The sequence below is a fragment of the Triticum urartu genome, chromosome 1 (assembly GCF_003073215.2).
Source record: "Triticum urartu cultivar G1812 chromosome 1, Tu2.1, whole genome shotgun sequence".
Lineage (NCBI taxonomy): Eukaryota > Viridiplantae > Streptophyta > Magnoliopsida > Poales > Poaceae > Triticum > Triticum urartu.
Window position 1 is genome coordinate 544,033,494 of NC_053022.1, and position 23,797 is coordinate 544,057,290.

General features: G+C 46.0%; 2 protein-coding genes and 6 non-coding genes across 9 annotated transcripts; 4 read left to right on the plus strand and 4 right to left on the minus strand.

The window, feature by feature from the left end:
* Nucleotides 1-1,490: 1,490 nt before the first annotated feature.
* LOC125528366 (probable 1-deoxy-D-xylulose-5-phosphate synthase 2, chloroplastic) lies at nucleotides 1,491-5,011 on the minus strand. Its single transcript, XM_048692844.1, has 4 exons — nucleotides 4,790-5,011; nucleotides 4,429-4,611; nucleotides 2,478-4,214; nucleotides 1,491-2,120 (listed from the first exon to the last, which is right to left on the minus strand). Exons 1-4 carry the CDS (start codon nucleotides 4,862-4,864, stop codon nucleotides 1,974-1,976), a joined length of 2,142 nt encoding a protein of 713 aa, XP_048548801.1. The 5' UTR covers nucleotides 4,865-5,011; the 3' UTR covers nucleotides 1,491-1,973.
* Nucleotides 5,012-8,404: 3,393 nt separating this feature from the next.
* On the plus strand, nucleotides 8,405-8,478 carry TRNAI-AAU. The gene has a single exon. It is a non-coding gene; the product is annotated as a tRNA-Ile (tRNA).
* A 72-nt stretch (nucleotides 8,479-8,550) lies between these two features.
* On the minus strand, nucleotides 8,551-8,624 carry TRNAV-AAC. The gene has a single exon. It is a non-coding gene; the product is annotated as a tRNA-Val (tRNA).
* Nucleotides 8,625-11,584: 2,960 nt separating this feature from the next.
* On the plus strand, nucleotides 11,585-11,671 carry TRNAM-CAU. Its single transcript is given in 2 exon segments — nucleotides 11,585-11,622; nucleotides 11,636-11,671. It is a non-coding gene; the product is annotated as a tRNA-Met (tRNA).
* Nucleotides 11,672-15,469: 3,798 nt separating this feature from the next.
* On the plus strand, nucleotides 15,470-15,543 carry TRNAI-AAU. The gene has a single exon. It is a non-coding gene; the product is annotated as a tRNA-Ile (tRNA).
* A 72-nt stretch (nucleotides 15,544-15,615) lies between these two features.
* On the minus strand, nucleotides 15,616-15,689 carry TRNAV-AAC. The gene has a single exon. It is a non-coding gene; the product is annotated as a tRNA-Val (tRNA).
* A 1,076-nt stretch (nucleotides 15,690-16,765) lies between these two features.
* TRNAM-CAU lies at nucleotides 16,766-16,852 on the plus strand. Its single transcript is given in 2 exon segments — nucleotides 16,766-16,803; nucleotides 16,817-16,852. It is a non-coding gene; the product is annotated as a tRNA-Met (tRNA).
* Nucleotides 16,853-17,345: 493 nt separating this feature from the next.
* LOC125528372 (DNA replication complex GINS protein PSF2) lies at nucleotides 17,346-22,823 on the minus strand. Of its 2 annotated transcripts, none has more exons than XM_048692861.1 (8): nucleotides 22,519-22,823; nucleotides 22,328-22,402; nucleotides 21,743-21,857; nucleotides 21,347-21,419; nucleotides 21,207-21,237; nucleotides 21,025-21,117; nucleotides 17,914-18,066; nucleotides 17,346-17,619 (listed from the first exon to the last, which is right to left on the minus strand). In XM_048692861.1, the coding sequence occupies exons 1-8, from the start codon at nucleotides 22,564-22,566 to the stop codon at nucleotides 17,599-17,601; spliced, it is 609 nt and encodes a 202-aa protein (XP_048548818.1). In that variant the 5' UTR covers nucleotides 22,567-22,823; the 3' UTR covers nucleotides 17,346-17,598. The 2 variants fall into 2 exon arrangements, with proteins under 2 accessions (XP_048548818.1, XP_048548810.1); XM_048692853.1 differs by having other exon boundaries at nucleotides 21,347-21,446; nucleotides 22,519-22,822.
* Nucleotides 22,824-23,797: the final 974 nt, after the last annotated feature.

Here is a 23,797-nt window from a genome sequence, read left to right on the forward strand (position 1 = left end):
ACAGCTCTGCCGGAGCTCTAGATTGGTTCCGCCAAGGTTCCGCCTCGTGGCGGCAGAGTTTCGTCCCGAAAGGTTCCTTCTGATTTTTTTCTCATCGAAAGACTTCATATAGCAGAAGATGGGCATCGGAGACCCACCAGGGGGCCCACGAGGTAGGGGGCGCGCCCTAGGAGGGGGGCGCCCCCCCCCCCCAACCCTCATGAGCAGGGTGTGGGCCCCTAGACTTCATCTTTGGTGAGGATTTTTCTTTATTTTTTTAAGATATTCCGTGGAGTTTCAGGACTTTTGGAGTTGCGCAGAATAGGCCTCTAATATTTGCTCCTTTTTCAGCCCAGAATTCCAGCTGCCGGCATTCTCCCTCCTTATGTAAACCTTGTAAAATAAGAGAGAATAGCCATAAGTATTGTGACATAACGTGAAGGAACAGCCCACAATGCAATAAATATCGATATAAAAGCATGATGCAAAATGGACGTATCATACACATATGCAATAATCTTTTGGACTTAATAGTATAGTGGTTAGTATTATATTTAATAATATTTGGGGCTCTCCTCCTCTTGGGGCCCCGGGCGGTTGCCGTCTCTTTGCCCGACCTAGGGGCCGGCCCTGGTCGTGTCAGTCATTACTCACTCGAGTTGAGGATGTTTTTGGTCATGGAGGCAGTATTCCTGGGGAATCACAATATTTTGATATGTAAGGACTATGGATGGTCAAGATTGTTCATGAGGCGCCATGTCTACTGAGGAGGGCAAACATGTTCCCAGAACCGTAGTTCTACTCACCATAGATGTTGTTTTGTCAGCTAGGGCAGCTTAGACCTCTAGAAACTATTGATGACTAGTGAATGTTAATGATTTGTAGACTATATTGAATGTTGAACGATGACTATTGAATGATGAATATTGAACTTGAAGGATTAATGTTTGTTGTAGCATTTTTCTGACTAGGCTATATTGAATGATCATTGATGACTATCTTATGATGAATGATTTGTTGTAGTATTTACAATTTACCAGTTCATAACTGCATTTGGTGAGATGGAATGTTGAAGCAAATGTTGTGGTAAATCTATTTGCATATTTGGAATCAAAGTCCTATTGTGGCAGTTGATGTAGTATTCTGCATTGATGGCTCAACAAAACCACCGATGACCGCACATTAGTCTTCAAAATCTGAAATTGCTGAACTGCAAAAAGAGTTGTATATATATGAACGAGATGAAACAAATCTAGAATAACCTTCAAATTTAGAAAGAAAACACAAACACACAGGGGACTCTACTACAACAAGCTCAACACGGCTCTAGGCATCAATCAACATGCGACGCCAGAGATAAATCACTAGTCACGGAAAGGAGGAATTAGTATGCGCCACTTCGACAATCCAAATGCTAACCCATCCATTCCCATGATTCCATCCAAACAAGCACTACACTAGGATAAAAACCAGGAGGCGATCTATAAGCCGCAATGCGGTGACTCTTTTACTAGGAGATCAAAGAACTTGTTGTAATTGTCACATCCATAAACTAAAGACAGGCTATTACATTACATGGTCTGAATAATTAATATACTTGTAATAACCATCTGTACAAAACCCAAGGGATGGATGCATGCATATGTACTACTACCTCTCTGTAAAATTTTATAAGATGTTCTATGTCAGCACTTTAGTGACCTTAAACATCTTATAAAAACTTAGAGGGAGTACTTATCCTCTGGCTCAAAGAAACGCTCCAACTCATCTGCTTCGCACTTGGAAGCATCAGAACATGCCAAGAATTACACACTGACAGACATTGTCATGGCAACTCCAACTACCTAGTATTGTAGCATTGTCGAACACCCTTCCAAGATCCATGTAACTGTTAGGGAGTAGGGAGCAGCAGCAGCAATGCCGTTATTTTCTCTGCTGATGCATATTGTGGATGTAGGTGTGTAACACTAACACATGCTGGTTGGTTGATTGAATCACTTGATGTGGAGCGCCTCCAGTGGCCGATCCAACAGGGACAGCACCGTGGCTGCGATATGCCTTGGCGTCAGGCCGGCCTCCTCCATCTGGTCTTCCGCGGCGCCGTGGTCAATGTACCGGTCCGGCAGGAACATCGATCTCAGCTGCAACAAACAAATCTAACCATCAGTGACCGACCCTCAAAAGTTCCAAGCAGGAATGTTTCCGTCTTCTTCTCAAACCATCAGTACTACTGTCTACACCTTCGTTTTTTTAGTCTGCATATAAGATCTAGTTAAAGTCAAACTTTGTAAAATTTGACCAACTTTATGGAAGAAAATATCGACATCTACAATACTAAAATTATATGGTATGAAAATTAATTTCATGATGCATCTAACAATATTGATTTCATATTATGAATCTTGATATTTTTTTTATAAACTTAGTCAAAGTTAACAAAGTTTGGCTTTGATCAAATCTTATACGTAAAAAAAAAACAGAGGGAGTACTATTCTTACCTTGAGCGGGCCGTCGAGGAGGCCGCTGAGGCTGAGGTAGTGTGCCACGTGGGAACCGAAGCCTCCGATGGAGCCCTCCTCGGCGGTGACGAGGATCTCGTGCTCGACGGCGAGGTCACGGATGAGCTCCGTGTCCAGCGGCTTGCAGAAGCGGGCGTCGGCGACGGTGATGAACACGCCGTGCTCCTTCAGCAGCTCCGCCGCCTTGAGGCAGGCCTGCACCATCGTGCCATATCCAAGCAGCGCCACCCTGTTGCCTCCGACGAGCACCCTCCCCTTGCCTACCTGCATGGGGATGCCTCTGTTGTAGAGAGGCAGCACGGCGCCCACGCCGTTGCCGCGGGGGAAGCGGAAACAGCTTGGGCGGTCGTCGATGGCGCTGGCGGTGGCGACCATGTGCATGAGCTCGGCCTCGTCGGCGGGCGCCATGACCACCATGTTCGGCAGGCAGGCCATGTACGTGACGTCGAACGCGCCACAGTGCGTGGGTCCGTCCGCGCCGACGAGGCCTGCCCTGTCGAGGGCGAAGCGCACCGGCAGCCGCTGCAGGTCCACGTCGTGCACCACCTGGTCGTAGCCGCGCTGCAGGAACGAGGAGTAGATGGCGCAGAACGGCTTCATCCCCTCGGCGGCGAGCCCCGCCGCGAAGGTCACGGCGTGCTGCTCTGCGATGCCCACGTCGAAGCACCGCTCCGGGAACCGCTTCTGGAAGTAGTTGAGCCCCGTGCCGCCGCCCATGGCCGCGTGGATCGCCACCACCTTATTGTCCACCTCCGCCTCCCGGATTAGCGACTCGGCGAAGTACTGAGTGTACGACAGCGTCGGGCTCTTCGTCTTGAACTGCTTCCCCGTCATTGGGTCAAACTTGACGACGCCGTGCATCTTGTCCGCGGCGGCCTCCGCCGGCGGGTACCCCTTCCCCTTCTCCGTGACGATGTGGATGAGCACGGGCCCAGACGCCGGCATGGACTTGACCTTCTCGAAGATGGTGACGAGGTCCTCGAGGTTGTGGCCGTCGACGGGGCCGATATAGTAGAGCCCGAGCTCCTCGAAGAGCGATGAGCCCGGGGCGCTCATCATGCCGCGCGCGTACTCATCCACTTTGGCTGCCACCTCATGGGTCGAGTCACCGATCTGCTTGGTGACGGTCTTGGCGGCTTCCCGGAGCCGCCGGAACTTGGTGCTGGACTGGAGCCTCGTGAGAGCCTTGCTGAGTGCGCCCACCGGCTTGGAGGGACCGTCGAGGGTGGCCGTCGGGAGGGAGACCTGCTTGTTATCGTTCAAAACCACTATCATGTTGGAGTCGAGGTAGCCGGAGTTGTTCATGGCCTCGTAAGCCTGCCCGGCGGTCATGGCGCCGTCTCCGATGACGGAGATGACGTGGTTCTGCTTGCCCTGGAGGTCACGCGCGACGGCCATCCCGAGCGCCGCGGAGATGCTGGTGGAGCTGTGTCCGGCGCCGAATGCGTCGTGCGCGCTCTCGTCGCGCTTGGGGAACCCGGCGAGGCCAGAGGTCTTCCGCATGGTGTGCATCCGCGACCGGCGGCCCGTGAGGATCTTGTGCGGGTAGGACTGGTGGCCGACGTCCCAGATGATCTTGTCCTCCGGCGTGTCGAACACGTGGTGCAGCGCCACCGACAGCTCCACCACCCCAAGGCTTGAGCTGAGATGGCCGCCGGTCTTGGACACCGTGTTCACGATCTCCGCACGGAGCTCCGCGGACAGCTGCTCCAAGTCCTGCCATGCCAACACATATCTTATTTGTTTAGCTTTTTTTCCATAAAGAACATTTTTATTAACTTAAAATGTACTAGTATCAAGTGAATGCTAAGCATAACAAGCAAAAAAACGACTACATGGCAAATGTAAAGCCATATGAGATAGCTGACTGCTGTTATCAATCAGACGATCACGTAGGCAGCCCGAGATAGCCGGAGGACAAAATATATACCGTGGTGGAGAGGTTTTTCATGTGGACGGGGTAGTTGATGGTGTCGAGCAGCGGCGTCGCCGGCTTCTCGCCGGAGTAGTCGATCTTCCACGCGCCCGTCGCCGGCTGCTTCCCCATCACCACCTTCCCGTCGCCGGCGCCGGGGCTGCTAGCCGCGGCCGCAGCGCTCGCACGGAGTTGGAACTGCAAGCGTACGACATCAAATATAATCACCCCGTCAGCAACACATCGATCAAACAGACACTCCGGCGAGCCGAGCCGGCACGGGAGACGTAACCCGAAGGCAAACGGCCGCATGCCAAAGTCGTTAACAGGCAAGAGCTCGAAGCCATTTTCCCGGCGATCAATCGCCCGTGCGCACCTGCCGCCGACAAGAAGCGTGAGTAACGGCCGGGGCCGTGTGGAACGCGGAAGGCAACGATGCTCGGAGCGCCATTGGAGAAGAGAGACGCCGTAGGTGGACGTGCACGCGCGCGGCGCAGCTACTCGTTGCAGCTCGCAGTGAAGTGTTTCGGGTACAGGTGAAAGCTCAGGCGGCAGAGGCGACGGGAGGGAGGGAGGAGAAGATGAGGTGACACAGGGTAGGAGCTGCTGATTAAATAGAGACAATATGTTGTTTTCTCGAGTACAGCTCCGTCGGATACAAGCCAGTTTCCGCGGGAGCGAGGGTATTGGACTGGAGCAAGAGGATTATTTCCTCCGTGTTTATGGAAACAAACGTGCATGGTTGAACGCAAAACATGTGAATCACTGGTCAGTGCCGATCGGGACTGTGTGTTTGGAAGTCCGATCGCGGGAATCACATGTTGTAGACTAATGACTTGTTCCCTTCCACGTCAAATTTTCACTCTCTCTTTTTCTGCCGTTACGCACGACCGGGAAGAGCCACGAGGGAGAACCAGTCATCAGTCCCTGCATCTGCGCGGGCTAGTCATTTCGAAACACGCAATGATCAAAGAGCATCTATTGCGTAAATAAGAATATGTACACACTACAAATATTAAGAAATTAAGAAGTTCACCTATCGAATGTGACTATTGAAAAGCACTATTATTCGTTTGCCGAAATTGCATAAAGAGAGTAATTAAGGTTTAATTTCGCTATTTGCAAAAAAAGGTTAATTTCACAAAAAAAAAGGAGTTATTAGGTTTAGGTCATCTCTCGGTTGGTATGTGAATCCAATATATTGCAAGAGCTTTAATCCTATCATAGCTAATCTTTTCAAGAGGGACGTAAGTATAAAAAACAATTCAAATCATGGCCGTGACATCATAATAAATTTATTATGAAGAAACTAAATGGTTATAGTCGTACTTGACCACTTGCATCACACACAGGGCGAAACAGCACTAAACGACACCCGCACAGTCTCCTGTCACTTCGAACTTGAGTCAGACAATCCTACCCCAAACAATAGAGCACGATATAATTAAATTGTATGTAAAACGTGAGTCTGCAAGATCCAGAACAGAGCCAATAATTTTTTGTTTTTTCTTTGAATGGATCACAATAAGAGTTGAAAGGAAAACTGCAATAACTGTAGTATTTGAACCGTTACAAAAAAATATTAAGCAGTAATAACATGAAAACATTTGATGGCATGTCTTTTTGAGCACATGTACCTCACCAGTCGTCTTAGAGCATCTCCAATGCTAACCCCCAAACCGCCGGCAACCGTCAGGACCATGCGGTCTGAACGTGTTGTGTCATCTAACAAGATCCTGCATCGGTTCGCGGGACGATCTGGACACACTTTATCCCGCAAACAAAAGACAAACTAGGGAGGGGCAGCTTGGCGGGCATCCGGACAGCAGTCACAACCGCTTCTGACCACCCTAGCTTACCCAAAAACCTCTTTCCTCGCTCACGCGCGTTCCCACCCGCATGCCAACGGGCCGCGTTCATGTCGTTGTAGAGCGTTCGGTCCATATTGAAGCCGGCCCAGAGCGGACGTGACATCTCACTGGCTCCGACATTAAAGCGGCATGTCAGCCATGTGCGCTAACTGCGACGCATCCCCGGTCTCCGTGCTTGTTCAATGCCAGAGACGCATTACTAGACGGGATGGAACGGATATCTATTACGCCCATTCAGTGCCCGTTCGTCACCGCACATTGACGCACCCGGACGTTTGGCCTCACCTGAATCCGCTATCTAAAGGCGGCAACACCTGGCTAACTCCACTCCACAACACAAGCCACTCCACATCCTCATCCCTTGCATCACATCCGTCATGACTGCAGGCGGCAACACTCTATGGGAGAGCCTTTCGACGGAGATGAAGCACGAGGTGGCCGCCCTTGCGGCCGGCTGGCAGAGCCGCCGTGCCAGGCAGATCAAGGTCGGCATGCCGGCCAGCTCGCCGACGTCTTCAACGACGAGGACGACCCCACGATGGAGATGGGCTCTGACGACACCGCACTGGAGCCCGCGAATGTGCATGCCAGCCAGCTCGCCCGACGTCTTCGACGACAAGGATGACCCCACGATGGATATGGGCTTTGACGACACCACACTGGAGCCCGCACATGTGCTTGACGGCTTCACCATGGAGTTGGCGCAGGCACACTACAACGTCGCCATGGCGGAGGAGTGGCCTGCGTCGGCGCCTATGTCGGCGTTCCAGCAGGCGCGGGAAGAACAATGGTATAGCATGTTCCTCCTAGAGCAGAACTGGCTGGCGGAGAGCCAAATCGACGGCGAGAGGCGTTGCGGCCATGCCGTGGCGAATCTCAACTTCGTCGCAGAGCAGCGAGCGATCTACGAGGCCGCCCGCACTCAAGCCGCTGCTCGCCAGGAAGCGGCTGCCGCGAAGGCGTGGTTGCAGGCGTTCGCGGACGAGAACAACGTGAGTTGCGCCTCCTACGCGCCGCCAACGAACTTTCGGGCGGCGCGGTGGGACGACTAGAGCGTCGGCGCCATCATTTCTATCATGGACCTCACGTCCAGCGGCGACATACAAAGCGAGGATTCCTCAGAGGATGAGTAGGGCATTGGGGCGACAGAGCCTTGTGTCCCATGTGAGTCGGTCTGTCTCCAGTGTTCTACTCTTCCTCGCCGGAAATCGCAGCTTCATTTCATCGGACTTATAGCCCGTACTCATGGAGACGATGGATGCAGAACGTGGTCCCAGGAAGGGCACAACAAGGCTTAGACTTCGGCAGCCGGCGTAGGACAGGTTTAGAGTCGGAACGTTTTTTTTCTAAATGTAATGAAAATCCGCTGTGTTTTCTTGAATGTCGTCCGGTTTATATGAAATCCGTCGTGTTTGCACGAATTTCACCCGATTAGTTAAAAAAGTTGTTGAAATGTATGCGTGTAGCATTGGATGGCGGGCTCCGGCATCAGTATCCGCAAGCAGATGCCGAAGCAAATTTGCCCGTCAGCGTTGGAGATGCCCTTACACTTTTTCTGTTTGGTAAATAAGGGCATGCCCACCGGGAGATAGCAGAGTTTTACCCAGCTACACATTTCACAACTGAAAATCTGGGGGGAAACTGCAAACTTGGGAAGTCGCAGTCGTTATATAACCTACAGCTTTTGTACTCGGTTAATCTTAGATTCCTCTATCCTCATACAGACTAGTCAGGCTGGATCTGAAGTGAGCAGCAGCATGACCTTGTTGCAGGAAGAAGAAGAAGAAGAAGAAGAAGAAGAAGAAGAAGAAGAAGAAGAAGAAGAAGAAGATTATCCGTAAAACTTGCTGCAGGGAGACAACTGTACCGGTGCGGTGATCCCAAACTGAACTGGGGAAGGGTGGTGTTTTGCTCTCAAGCGGATGGAAACGAGAAGGTGCTGGAATTTGATGCATTGAATTGATGGCTGTTGCACCTGGTGTACGCTCCTGTCAATCCAAAACCAACCTGCTCTTCGCTGTTCAAACAAAAAACTTCAAACCTTCCCCTAGAAGGTAAAAAACTGCAAACCAAATCAAATAAACTATACAAAATGTCCCAAATTATTTACAAGCACAACTGGCCTATTAGCTCAGCTGGTTAGAGCGTCGTGCTAATAACGCGAAGGTCGCAGGTTCGAGACCTGCATGGGCCATTACTAATTTTTTTCTTCTTCTCTTTTTTTCACTGTTAAAATTGCAAAATAATGAAGGAAAAAAATAGAGTTTGGCTTCGCCCGGGTTCGAACCGGAGACCTTCAGTGTGTTAGACTGACGTGATAACCAACTACACCACGAAACCGATGTGACATTACCTTGAGTCAAAATCTAAGAAACCAAAGCGACCTAACTACACCAGGAAACCTTCGTGTCCTTTTGATCCATCTAACTTATATCATATCTTTTTTTGCGTTCACTAAGGAGGCAAGCGCGTGGCAGATTAAGATTCTATAGCAAAACACAGAACAAAGTGTGCAATATTCAACAAGGACTCACATTAAATAAATTTCATTTGTGTTTCTAATCGATGAAAAGTATCTCTTGAAATATCGGGCATGCATAGACAAGGTCTGCCCACAACATCTCCAATGCCTCAAGCGTGTTTGGATGTGAGAGATGATGGTGGAAGGGCTAGGACATATTAATAGCGAGTGAGAAATATTTCTGAAGTATGCTCAACAGATGAACAGAATGATCATGTCTTCATGTATTTTTCTATGCAACTCATGCAAACTATGTTGCCAAGACCTCGTATGCCTTCGTGTCTTTGGTTTCAATGACAAGGCTAGATGAGTTAGGACAATTCAATCTTTTTCTTAGCTCGTCTCTCTATCTAGTTAGAGCGTTTGCAATCAATATTGAATTTTTCCCTCAAATATACTCAGAATAGTATGCCAGCCTTCATACCTAGGCTCTCGAGACCCAATGCCTATGCTCTACTAGGTAGAAGAGAGGGTTCGTGAGTTCGAGCAATCACCTCTTTTCGTGCATTCTCTATTTTGATCAGCCTCGGTGTCTTTTGGTTTCAATGACAAGGCTAGATGCGTTAGGACAACTCAATCCTTAGCTCGTCTCTCTATCTGGATAGAGCGTTTGCAATCAATATTGATTTTTCCCTCAAATATAATCCAAATAGTATGCCAGCTTCGTACCTAAGCTCTCAAGTCCCAATGCCTATGCTCGGTAGAAGAATGGGTTCGTGAGTTGGAGCGATCACCTCTTTTGATGCATTCTCTATTTTGGTCAGCCTCATAACAAGTTTGGATTACATCAGCACAATTTAAAAAAATACTGCACAAATTATGTTTCATATTTTTGTTAGACGACCCACTGCCCTTACGTAATTGTGATTAATGTGTAGACCAATAAGGGATATCCCCCCCCCCACCTACACCCACCAAATATTTGTAGGACTTTCAAGAACATGTTGTGTTTTAGACCTAACTTGTGTTCAAACTAGAGATTCGCCCATATTTCCTTACTAATCTACTTTCATTTAAGTCATTTCTCCATCTAGAATTATGCTGAAGCTCTGTCACTATTTGTGATCATTAGCAATGGTCTTGTGATAATTAACATATTTATTGTTAAGTAGTCATTTTACTGGAAATGACCTTTGTTAAATGTTAAAATTTAACTACTAGTGGAGTCGGGAGATATAGTTTATTTAATTAATCATGATCTCCCCACAAAATAAATTAACCATGGTCCATCCCTTCTCAATCATTCAAGCATATCCCATTCTCATTCGTCCAATCAAACATAAACTGGTGCATCACACTAAGCCCAACAAATAGCTAATCTCAATGTATCCACCCTCTCTCCTTCCAAATGCATACTAAGTGGATAAAGTTTTGTTTCAAGTTGCAGATTGATCATGACAATCCCTGTTTCAAACAAGCTTTTGTCTATTTTACCTTTTGGCTATTCAATTTTTTTTGGTTTTGTAGCTATTTTCCATAATCATCAACTGCTAATTAACTAACCTAAGTATATCAACACTAACGAGAGGATCACATTTGACACACGCGTGCGGCGGTGCTCCATTTTTGGCCACGTGTGTGCTGTCGTTTCTTCTAGTGGCCCAGTACTAGTTCGCACTAGCGCTGTGCATAAGGGTATGTACAATGGAAGCATCACCATGTAATTGCCCATGAGAAAAAGTAGAGTCAGGCAGCTTCATTTGTTTTCCCTCTACAATGGAAGCATAAGCTTGTGGGCCTCATCAAGCAAATGAAAAAGAATTAGGGTACACATGCATCTACTCTACTTTTTTCACCTTTTACATTATGACCACTCTCTTTTCCTCTCAAGCACCTGCCTCCTGCTGAAGATCCCATAGTATCATCGGAACCAAATTTTTCTGACATCCGAGCCTACATGACCCGTGCGGCATCAGCTTGAGGCTATGCATTGGCCATGCCCTAAAAGGCTTCCATGGCTTTGGTCCCACTATGAAAAATATGTACCTTCTTATATATACTTCTATTGTCATGCCAGTTTGAGGCTATGCTTTGGTCCCATTATTTTCTTTGCAAATTCTGATGTATTCCTTCTTATTTGGCGTCAGGGGCCGGACCGCTGGACAGTAAAATGTATCATTTTCCTTGTTTATGTTACTACCATAGAAGAAATACAATTGGTACATATATTTTTTCTCTAGAAAGTGTTTTGTTAGAAGTTAACTAAATCAGAATCTATGCTGTAGACGATGCAAGTTAATTGGAAGCCATATATTTCATGGGTAGTGAAGCCTTATATTTGGTAGTAGAGATATTTCAAGTCGGTTAGTTTAAAGCTTCATTTTGTATGTTCGGTAGTACAACATGACAGCAAGTTGCAACTCGTCGACTTGGAAGTAGCAAGTTGCAATTCATCAAGTCGGAAGCTTCGGTTTGGTGGCAGTAGGAAGTCCACCAAGTTATGAACATCAATGTGTGATATAAGGATTCATCAAAATACAAATAGGAAGCTTGTAATTCGTTGAGTTGGAAGCTTCAAACCCAGCAGAAGAAGGTTGCAACCGATCAAGTTGGAAGCTCAAACTTAAGAAAGTGATTAACTAAAAATTTTACACTAAAAACTGAAACTTCGTACTTGATCACTAAAGACTACTACTGCCAAATAAAGTATTTGAACGCAAAAAAATAATCCAGCAGATGGTGTTTCCTTTACCTTTCCCCATGCAACGATCGTTGCTTAGTACTGATGAAGCTATCCTATAGTACATAGTATAACGACCGTTTCAAACAATGTCGCGACGGGGTGGTGGCGCAGTTGGCTAGCGCGTAGGTCTCATAGCTAACGTGAGTGATCCTGAGGTCGAGAGTTCGAGCCTCTCTCACCCCAACATTTTTTCTTTTTCTTTTTTTCCGTCAGCATTCAGCCATTCCTGAATTATTATTCCACCGACTAGTGTTTTTTCTCCGTTCTGCTGATGCCTGAGACTGGTAAGGTTCGGCAATATACATGTATCTGCTGAGCTTCCTGCACCGTCTCGTCGTCCTGCTGTTCTACCTACACTTGGATCTGCCCCTCCCTTCCCTTGTGCAGTAGCCCTGCTGTTCTGGAAGCGCTCAGTCGCTGGCCGCGCCGGGATGCTCCGGGCTCGTCACCCATGTTCCACCGGCAATCCTGGTGTACATCGGTTCTCCTGTTCTGCTAGAGATTACGTTGAGGCTGAGCCTTTCTTTCCTTGGCGTTTGTTTGCTGTGGCTGTTCCCCCTGTAGCTGAACTCTGTTTTACATTCTGTCTGTAAACACAGACGACTGACAGCGAGTCCAACAACGTCATACCAATAAAACTAGCAAACCGCTCGCCGTTAAGACACAATCATGTCGAGTAGAACAATCCTAAAACCTTATGCTTAATAGCTAAGCACACATCAATTAATACCCGATACAATAGGAGAAAAGAGAACTAAACTGGCTTTCAACTAGGAGAACGAGCACTGCAATCCACACTTTATCTGTTTCGAAAAAAAAACTATCCACACTTTACGCAGACAATTATCTGCGAGTACAAGTGGCAGGTACATGCATATCTTGCTCGTCGCCTGCCTTAGGTCTCTCTGCACAAGCAAATGTGAAGGGCAAATTTGTTATGTGTGACTTTTCCCGACAAAACTTACAATTAGGGAGTTCACGGATCTAAGCAAGGATTTTATCACATTTGCAAAAAAAAACAATGATTTTATCAGGAGCATGAAAGCAGATACGAGTACTGATTCAAACTTGTTATGCATCGTATTGGCCCACTCAAGGTGATGAATGGTCATGTTGACTAGATTTGTGGTAGGCGATCATCTCTAGAGCAACTAGCACCGTGGAGTGAATCTGGCAAGGGAAGCGAAAAGTACTTCCTCGAGGACAGTGGAAATCATGTCTACAAAAGAGAGGCCATAGCGCATCTTCAACACCGACTTATAAATTTACTCCAACACGAATACATAAATCGGTCATCCGATGCTATTCTGTATATGTCCGTCAGTAAATGGCAATTTAAAATTCTAATAAAGTCCGATGCATAGCACGCGCCAGATCACACCAGTGCCGGATCACATGTCCGATAACAACCAAAGAGAGACAAGTATGCTTAAATTTCCACATGCCCGATCACAAAAGAATACGAGTCCAACAGTCCGTGCCGAAAATTAAGATTTTTTGCCCTACCAGACCGGTAATCCAAGCATCCACGCTCAAGGTGTCGTCGCCGGCGCGTAGGCAGCCTCTGCCTCCGCCTCCGCCTCCTCCTCCTCTTTGTCCGCTGCTTCCAACTTAACTTTATGTCGTTGCAACATTTTATAGCGGACGACTTGCACGATCATTCTTGCGTCCGCATCCAAAGAGTCCAAATTCAAGGACAACATCTTGGCTCCTCCACATTGGCCCTCCAAATTCAAGAGCATCACCTTCTTCTCCTCGAGTATGGCCTTCTTCTCTTCGATCATGGCCCTCTTCTCTTCAAGCTTGAACTTCTTCTCGATCGCCTCCATCAACACTTTGAACCTCTCCGCCCTTTATTCCTCCTCGGTATCCGAGCGCTTGACGTTTGACTCCTCCTTCTTGGTCAAGATGTCCTCAAACCTGTCTGTCATCTTGACCGCCGCACCTTCTCGCTTCGTCCTCTCCTACTCTCATTTCTTTGCCTGAAACACTTTTCTAACCTTCTTGGGCGGTTCTATCGTTGGGTCGGTTGGGTCACTGGTTTCTTCCTCGGTGGCTTGGGCGGCGGTCATGGCTATGAATGTGTTCCACTTCAATTGTCCATTCAACTTCAACAAACAATGCATGACGGTGAAGTTTTTCTTCTCCAACTTCTTGAACACCGTCAACGCACGAGAAGGCTACAAATTAAAACATTGTCAAGAATGCATATCTGGCAAGTGATCAACAAAATGATGCATATCCGGCTACAAAACTATGCATATCCGGCAAGTGATCAACAAAACTATGCATATCCGGCTACAAAATTATGCATATTCGGCTACTGATCGACAAAACTATGCATATCCGGCTACAAAAATATACATATCTGGCTACTGATCAACAAAATTATGCATATCTAGCTACCGATCAACAAAACTATGCATATTCGGCTACAAAACTATGTATATCCGGCTACTGATCAACAAAACTATGCATATCCGGCCAAATGAACTTACTTGCTCGATGATTTGTGCGCTATTAGGACACCGTGCGATGAGATGCGCCAAGTGGCCGCAATACTTGGACACGGCCCCCTTGGATGGTGTACCACCAATGGTTGAGGGACTTTAATTCACGGTTGTGGAAGACCGCGTCGGAGTAGGGCGTGAAATGCTTGTGTTCATGGAACCATCTATGAATGTTGGACCAAAATGTTGTGTCCTTTTGCTCTATGTCATGGATCGGATCGAGGCTAATGGTCAACCATGCATCACACAAACAGCTCGTCCTCCCGCATGTTAGAAGTTTTGTCCTCTACCCTTCTTCAGATTGCCGGAAAAATCATCCGGATCATCGTCCTCACCGTCCTCCACCTTCTCCTCCTCCTCTTGTTGTTCGTTGGCTCAATCATGTTGTTGTGTGCTCGTGCTGGTCTGGGTGTACGACTGTTGCGTGCCCGCCTGGGTGTATCCCTGTTGCATGTGAGTGTAGTTGCCGAACTAGGTGGGATCCGAGTCTTCCACCTGTCCGTCCTCATAGCCACCTCCTCCATCGCCTCCATCGTGGTTGATGTTGAACATCTCCTCTCCACGTTGCCATGCGCCTTCTCCCCCGCTTTAGGCATAACACCGAACAGCGTGCGGGCATCCATCTGCTCCCCGCCCGCCGTCCGCGCCGAATGAGCTGTCGCGAAGAACTGTCCGAGAAGGGCAGCGGCGACGCCTTTAAAAACAAAGAAGCGTAAGGTATTGAGCAAGTGATAAACCTTATTATCTTATAAACATAGTGAGCACAAGATTAGTCTCAAGACTGTTGTATCACAAATTCACAAGTACTCCCTCTGTCCCAAAATATAAGAACGTTTTTTGACACTAGTATAGTGTAAAAAACGTTCTTATATTTTGGGACAGAGGGAGTACTCAACAATGTGTCCAGAAAAAAAAATGTTGCGGAAAGGGCCAATTTTTAAAGCATTTTGGAACATTCTTTTTTTTTGTCCACCCGTGGATGTTTTCCCATCATGAAACTTTGCATGTTAGTAAAACATTAAACAATGTTTATCGCACAAAATAATCATATTTTTCTATTTTCTTCAAAATTTAGTGTTCACCCGGGAGCAGAACAACACTTTCGCCAGAAGTTCTCCTATGCTGAAGTGGCTAGAGCCAGGACACTATGTTTTCACCTAGAGACAATATTGTAAGAGTGGAGAGGTGTCGAGCTCCTTGACATGGCCTCTACAAAGGAAACGACGCCCAACGAGCGGCGCCGTTTAAATTCCAACTCTCCCTCCCAAACTAGTTGATTCCAGCATATAAAATAATAAAAACAGGGTTCGTCGACTGCGCGAGGGATTTCTTTACCTTCAAGTTTTTCGGGACTTGATCCATCAAATCATAAAATTTGGATAGTGGTGAACGAGTTTTTTTGCTATTCAGCTTGTTGGTAAGCCGAGCGTCTCCATAATAAGTAAACTAATTGGAAAAGCATTACCAGAAAGGCCTATTAGCTCAGCTGGTTAGAGCGTCGTGCTAATAACGCGAAGGTCGCAGGTTCGAGACCTGCATGGGCCATTACTAATTTTTTCCTTCTTCTCTTTTTTTCACTGTTAAAATTGCAAAATAATGAAGGAAAAAAAAAGAGTTTGGCTTCGCCCGGGTTCGAACCGGAGACCTTCAGTGTGTTAGACTGACGTGATAACCAACTACACCACGAAACCTTTGTGATACAATTTTTCACAGAAATTATAACACAGTTAAGCAAAATCTTTATTGCTTTGCTGTTGCGCTCACTGACGTGGTAGACAGATAAATGTCATGTCAGATTCAGATTTCCAACAAAAAACAGCAACAAGTGTGTAATCTTTGATCATTGTTCACGTCATATAAAGTCAATTTGTGTAGTTGTGTTTCCGGTCAATGAAGACTAACTTATGTTTCCGGTCAATGAAAACTAACACTCATGTTGTGCCAAGTGCTTTCTCATATATTTCTGCTGGTCTCAATGATGCTTTTCTCTCTTTTTGTCTGAGGTATCATGGTGCTCATTGTCTTGGAAGCGGCATCAACAATTAGTTCACCATTTTCCCTTCATACTTACCTTTCCTAGGATACACCACTACAGCTGTGATCACAAGATCTCCCATGTGTCGAGTGTGTTTGAATAGAGGGGTGAGAGACGGAGAGTGGATGACATAAGACAAACCTATGGTCAGTGAAAAATGATTCTTAAATATACCCAATAGTATGATGATAATGATGATGATGATGATGTCTTCATGTATCTTTTCTGAGCAACTCATGCAAACACATCTAGGCATACAAGGTTGGATGGTAACTGAAAATTGCAATTCATCAAGTTGTAAGCTTCGACCTGACAAGAGAAAGTTGCAATTCATCGAGTTGATAGCATCCATTTGGGTAGTAGAAAGTCACACAGCCCACCAAGTTAGAATCCTCAATGTGTAGTACAAATTTATTTTTATCGATTTGAAAATAGAAAGTTTGTAATTCGTTGTGTTGGAAGCTCCAAGTTTAGTAGAAAAAAGCTGAAACATATCAAGCTGGATGCTTCATCTTGAGAAGTAACCAAAGTATCAAGTTTATGTTTTTGTGTAATAATACTACTAGTAAGTACTAAAATGAAGTAGTTAAAACTAAAATAAAAGCACCATTAAAAATGAAGTAGAAAAAAGCTGAAACCTACTGGACGCTGGATGCTATGCGAGCGTTCTGGCCCAGGGCCCATTAAAACTGAGTTGTTCCATATAGACCTAGTTTCCAATCCAAACACAACGGGGTGGTGGCGCAGTTGGCTAGCGCGTAGGTCTCATAGCTAAAGCGAGTGATCCTGAGGTCGAGAGTTCGAGCCTCTCTCACCCCAACATTTTTCTTTTTTTTTTCTCAGCCGTTCCTGAATTATTATTCCACTGACCAGCGATTTGTTTCAGCTGCCAATGAACACTGGAGCGGCAACGGTCACACCAACTGTTAATTTCACATCTCGCTTTGATTCCCCCCTTGTCGAGCGCGCTTTTTTGTGCCCTATGTGCATTATATGCCTTCAAAAAACCTGACATGTAATGTCACTGCTGCCATGTCAGTACAGCACCATCTACTTCCGGGGCCATCACATTCAGGAACCACTTCAGCCTGTCAACACAGACCGCTCGAAGCGAGTCCAACAGAGTGCCAGCACTGGTCGTTATGACATACTCCCTCTGTCCCTTTAACTGTCAAATACGCTCTTATATTATGGGACGGAGGGAGTATCAAGTACTCGTGATCGCCTGACTGGTAAAGCAACAAACAGACCAGTAGGACATCACAGCTAAGCAAGCGGCAGACCACACACTGCGGGAAACTACAACGGCCAATTCTAAAACCTTGTGGTTAATAGATAAACACACATCCATCACGATCCGATACAGTGGGATAAAATCGACACGCAGAGGGAACTAAAATGGCTTTTCAGCTAATAACATACAGCGCATGACAACAGCGCAGCGGGTACCTTTGTTCACTACAATTCCACTCCTATGCAGAAAACTATCCGCAAATACAAGTGATGCGCACATGGATGTCCCGCTCACTACCTGCGCCTCAGCTGTTCCGGCACGAGTATGCTCGTTACCTGCGCCTTAGGTCTCTCTGCACAAGCAAAAGGGAAGGGGGAATTTGTTAGGTGCAACTTTTGATGACAAACCATACTGTTAGGAGTTCACGGATTTAAGCAAAGATTTTATTAGGCATGTTATCAGAAGCATGAAAATACGGAGTACATGTTCTTGTGTCTAGTTGAAACATCTAAACTTGTTATCCATGTTAACTAGATTTGTGGTAGGCAATTGTTCCGTGAGCAACATGCACCTTGGAGAGAATCTGCTAAAGAAAGCTACTTCCTAGAGGACAGTAGAAATCATGACTGCGGAAGAGAGGACTTACTCTTGGACCGCGATCTGTGACTGGTGTTGATCTGCTCCCTGTGTTGTCTGCCTGCTGAATCATCTGTGGGCTATCATGCTTGTAGAACGCCTGCAAAGTTCTCACCATAAATGGACGCACGATATTCACCTCCATTGCAGAGAGATTTTTGAGCTGTCAAAATGCAGAAAAAAGGAAACACAAGGCAGTAAGCAAAAGATCAGCTTGTTAACTTATAAAACATAGTCAGCCCAAAACTAGGCTCAGATTGCTGTACCACAAGTAATAAAAAATGTGCAGTAATACTGTAACAAACATGTACGTACGCCACAAGTAAAGCAGTATGCCAGGCTCATCAAAGAAGGAGGGAGGCCTGGGTTTCCGGGATCTACACATTTTCAACCTCGCAATGTTGTCCCATCAGAGGTGGCGGCTGCTGGACGCCCCGGATACTCTTTGTGCTCGAGTCCTCAAAGCTCGGTACTACCCAAACTGCTCAATCCTGGAGGCAGAGGCGAAGGATGGCATTTCTTACACATGCAGAAGTATTCTCAAAGGCATTGCACTCTTCAAGGAAGGAGTAATTTGGCGAGTGGGTCCAGGGGATAACATTAAGGTGTGGGAGGACCCATGGACACCACGGGGTGACACAGAAAACCAAGGTCTGTCCGAGGCAACGCTGTCATTACTAAGGTAAGCGACTTGGTGGATCTAGTAACGGAAGCATGGGATGATCAGTTGGTTGTCGACCTCTTTTCTGAAGAAGATGCAAAAGATATTATAGCTATTCCAATCCGTGAGGGCATGGAAGATCATATTGCTTGGCACTTTGACCCCAAGGGGAGGTTCTCTGTAAAATCAGCTTATCACCTCGGCGTGCGACTCAGGGATGTGCGGCTAAGCCATGACACTGAATCCTCATTGGTTGCAGGTCGTCGTGCTGACATTTGGAGTTGTTATTGGAACCTATCCATGCCGGATAAGGTACGGATTTTCACTCGGAGGCTCGCTCAGAATAGCTTACCGCTGAGAATTTACATAAATAGGAAGAAGGTTGATCTCGACACAATCTGTCAAATGTGCGGGAGGCTGGATGTAGGGCTGCAAACGAGTCGAGTTCGAGCGAGTTGGAGTTGGCTCAGCTCAACTCATATTAAAATTCGAGCGAGCTTAAACTGAGTGAAGCTCATGATCGAGCTGTAGAACATGACTCGTGCTCAGCTTGTAACGATCTCGAGTCGATCTTGAGCTAGTTTCGAGCTAAATGAGACAGTAAAAATTATAAATTTATGGCAAGTATTCCAAATAGATAAGGACACAACTTTGTACAACCATCTCGTCGTTCTCGGGAGGGATCATCTTGGTCTCTTGAGCCAACTGCAATAAATGGTGGTCTTCGTGGACCAAAAACAAGAAAACGAAGGTGCATATGCTGGGATCTTTTGCTAAAAACAACAGGATATTTAACACATAGTCGACCACATACCAAAATTAGCTCTGCACTTAATTAAGCTTCCATGTTTGTTGGTAAATAAAATGAAGAAAAATCATGGACATCATATATGGTAACAAATTATCTTATTGCCATTTAATAAGTGGCATCATCATTTAACATAATGATATTATGTCGAGCTATCGAGCTAAAATCGAGCGAGCCAATATTGACTCAAGATCGGCTCGTTTCTCGGTCGAGCTACATAAAGTGTTCAAACTCGGCTCGTTTCCTTTCAAATTGATCTCGAATCGAGCCAAAAAAAACCAGTCAATCTCGAGCAGCTCACGAGTCTCGAGCTTTTCTTGCAGCCCTAGCTGGTTGAGGTCGGGGGTCATCTATTTGTAAAATGCAAAAACGTGAAACAGGTTTGGAAGCAGCTGGACTTGGGAGGATGTCCACCTAGAATTGGTGAAATGCCAGGCCCGAATGGAGATGTTTGATCAGCTATGCAGTTTGAACAGCAAGCGGCGTAAGATGCTCTTGTTCTGCTGTGGGAGTGGTGGTCCGCCAGAAATAAAGCAAATGCCGGAGACAAGGTGAGATCAACTGAGTATGTATGCGCTGCAGTCAGGAAGCACACTATGGACTTTGCGAAACCAGCCCCAATGCAGCAGGCCGAAGCTGTCCAGAAGGAGAAAGCTGTGTGGTGCAGGCCGAAGGAGAACTTCATCAAGGTGAACTTTGACGCTGCATTTCATGCTGATTTAGGAGCTGTAGCGTGGGGATGTATCTTCAGAACAGATCAGAGGGAGTTCCTCGCAGCGGCTGCTGGGAAGCTTGATTACCTGTCTAGCCCGTTAAATGCAGACGCAGCGGCATGCATTAAATCGGTTGAGGCTGGGGAAGAGCTGGGGCTGCACAGAGCTATCTCTGAGTCCGACTCCCTCAATCTACTGAATGCTCTAAAGTCAAGAGAAAATGATTCCGTGTCAATCAGAGTCCTACTGAGGGACTCACAGTTTATGTTGAGCTCGTTTTGACAGCTTCGAATTTCATTTCTGTAAGCGTGAATGTAATAAAGAAGGGGAGCCTTGGCGCAGTGGTAAAAGCTGCTGCCTTGTGACCATGAGGTCACGGGTTCAAGTCCTGGAAACAGCCTCTTACAGAAATGTAGGGAAAGGCTGCGTACAATAGACCCAAAGTGGTCGGACCCTTCCCTGGACCCTGCGCAAGCAGGAGCTACATGCACCGGGCTGCCCTTTTTTTAAGCGTGAATGTAATAAAGATGCCCATGAAAAAGTGCGGTAACCGCATATGGCTTTAGGGTAGCGGTAGCCACTTCTATGTGGCATAAGCAGGCCCCAGACTTTGTATCGTCTTTGGTCACCAGCGATCTTGCTGTGCGGGTTTAAGTATGGAATGAAATGTTCCAGTTTAAAAAAAAAAACCTCATAATTTTGTAACCCATAATCATATTATCAACATTTGAATATTCATAACCCCCAGATGAAAAAATTTGTGAGTTCCATGAGAAACGAGAAGGTTAACCTATAGATACGCATATAAGATCACTTCAAGAAAAACACCAGAACTGTTAATGTAATGGAGAAAAAAGGCGACATATTACACATCTCCATGGTAACTTTAACAGCAGAATTTTAGGAGCCAGTGGCTGGACGTGGAGTTCAAAAAGATACCTTCACAGCATGAGTACGGCCAGATATTGTCTCTAATCCAGTCTCGACCTTATGGAACCTGACATCTCTGATATCCTCGATCAAAGATCTCACCTGTATCAAAACTACAAGTAAGAATCTTTTAAGAAAATCATAGCAAACTAGACAGTACAAATTTTCCTTCAGAATTCTTTATAACTCACCAAGTAAGCATCTGTGATGTCATCACGAGCACTGTACAAAAAAAGAAGAGACTTAGGCTACATATGCTGTTTCTTTAACGGAATTATACAGGTTCTTACTACAGAATAAAAGCAGTCAGAAAGTTGCAAGGTCTGCTTACTGATCAAACAGAAGCTTAGATATTTCGATATAGTGGAATGGTAATGGCTGAAATTCTCTAGGTGACTCCCTTTCTGCATCCAACACCTGTGTTAAGCGCTCTAGCAACAAAGATAACAAACACTTAAGGGGCGAAATAGGCAGTTAAGTATGTATCAAATATAGGCAGTGTCAGTTTCACCAGATGGTGCAACTGAAGGACAAATGGACAAGCACACAAAAATTCAGAAAAAGTGCACGCTGGTCGCATGCATCACTCAGTAAGTTAGAGGTACAGAGCTCCCCTGTATGACTTGTCATATATGCACCGGCATGTAGCAAATATAATCCTATAAGCTACGATACAGGTTTGACAGGAGATGAAGCTACTAAAACAAGCAAGCGAGCGAGCACTCACCAACAGTCATCCACTCGGGTGCACGTATGGTGCACTTGCCACGCCTCTTGAGCGCCACAGCGAGCCACAGAGGGACCTTGCTTGGAATTTGGGGGAAGAAGGGTCCGAAATCCCCCTACATGGTGAAGGTGAGTACAATGTTAGACAAGACTGGCCAGATGTGTAGCACCACTTGACACTTTGTCTATTGCTTGGTCTGTTGCAAAAAAAAAATGGTTGCCTACAGATCCTTTAAATCTCCATTCAAAAATTGTTCCCAAAATTTTAGCCAACGCAGAGTGGAGGATTCCTTAACCAATGTTTGGCAGGGCAGCCATCGGCAGAAACCAAAGATACCCTAGACATGACTGACCTATAAAATTGGCCCAACCCTCAGGAATTCCCACATAATGATACTATACAGCAACCAACAGTCAGCAAAACATCGAATGTACCGGTCACTAGACAGCAAATGATGCATAAAGTACCTAGACAAGTACTACAAATGGCCGGAGAAAATCTGAAGAAATGGAGGTGCAGTGAACATGACTAGTGGACTAGGAGAACACTGATAAGTAAAATTCGAAATTCGTTGAGAGCACGCACGCAGATCATGTTCAGGGCCTCCATCCGGATGTTGGGGACGATCTCGACGATCTCATCCTCGGCCACGAACTCCACCTGCACCAAACCAACCAACCAGCCGCCATCACAAAGGGAGCCAGCAGCGGGGGAACAAGCCCTCCTAGGGTCGACAAGGATGCATACAGATGCGGGTGGGCGCAGGGGTCGATTACCTCGGACGGCGAGAAGAGGGAGAGATGCGGGTCGGACTGCCCCGCCATGGCGATTTGGGGGCGGATCTAGATGGTGCGCCGGGTGCCTCGAAGCCCGATGGCCGAAGACCGGGACGGAGTGGAGACGGCGGGAACGCGACGCGCCGGCGAGGAAGAACCGGAATGGCGGCGGCGGCGGCGCCGCACGTGAGAGGTGGGAGTGGGAGTGGGATTGGGATTGGGATTGGAGCGCCGGCGGTGGGAAACGCTGTCGCTAGGGCGGCACCGCGGGAGCTCCAATTTTTCCTCAAAAAAAAAACTTTTCCTTTTCAGCTAAAATATAAATAGGATTATGAGTTCTTATTTGTCTTTTAAGAAAACTTCAGAGCGCGTTTCATTTTAAAAATATCTTATTTTTACACTATATTTTTTCAATCTGATCTCTATCACTTTATATAAAAATGTAAATGTGTGCATAGTGAGTTGCGTCGACTGCTCATTCTGACAGTGGTAGTGGTTGTTCGGTGGTCTAAAGACCTCGATGTAATTTTTTTTATTATATTTGACTTGTTTTGTATTTTTAATGAATTTCTATAATAGACAGAAGATTTGTAAAAACAAAGTACAACACCCTAATATCTTGTGTTTATCTTTCTTTTTCTTCACATGAGTTTTTTTTTCTTTTAAACTGTCACTAGAGGATAGGCTCCTTGTTATAGTATTTTTTTCGATAAAGGATAGGTTTTATTGATTCATAATGTCACCTCAAGAGAATATAAGCACCATCAATCCAACCTCTTTATAATTAGAAAGCACCTAACCAACACTTAATGCACGCGCACACACAGAAAAACAAAAATGCGACGTGTGAATGTCCCGTTGAAGTAAACTCTAGCATGTATAAATAACCATTAACATCAACCACCACAAAAGTTTGGGGAGCACGCACCTTCCCGATCATTCTCCGCCACACAATTGCTTCGCGGTCCGTAAAGTCATTGAATTCCGTAAAAGGGCATATCAAGTTTTAAGTTTTAGCTTCTGAAAGATAGTGATCTTGTTCATTCGTGTCAAATTTCAGCATTCGAAACTTGATGAAGTTTTGTAAACTTGTCAAAACGTATTTAAAAATGGTATTATTTCAAAGCCATCGTCACAAGGAACATGAAATAAAACATAACTTGGGCTTTTTGTTCAAAAGATATAAAAGGTTCAAATTAAAAAGCAAAAAAATGGGGTTGGCTCCCTCGCACCTGTGTGCCACAAATCGCCTTCCTCAACCAGCACCGGTGACAACATC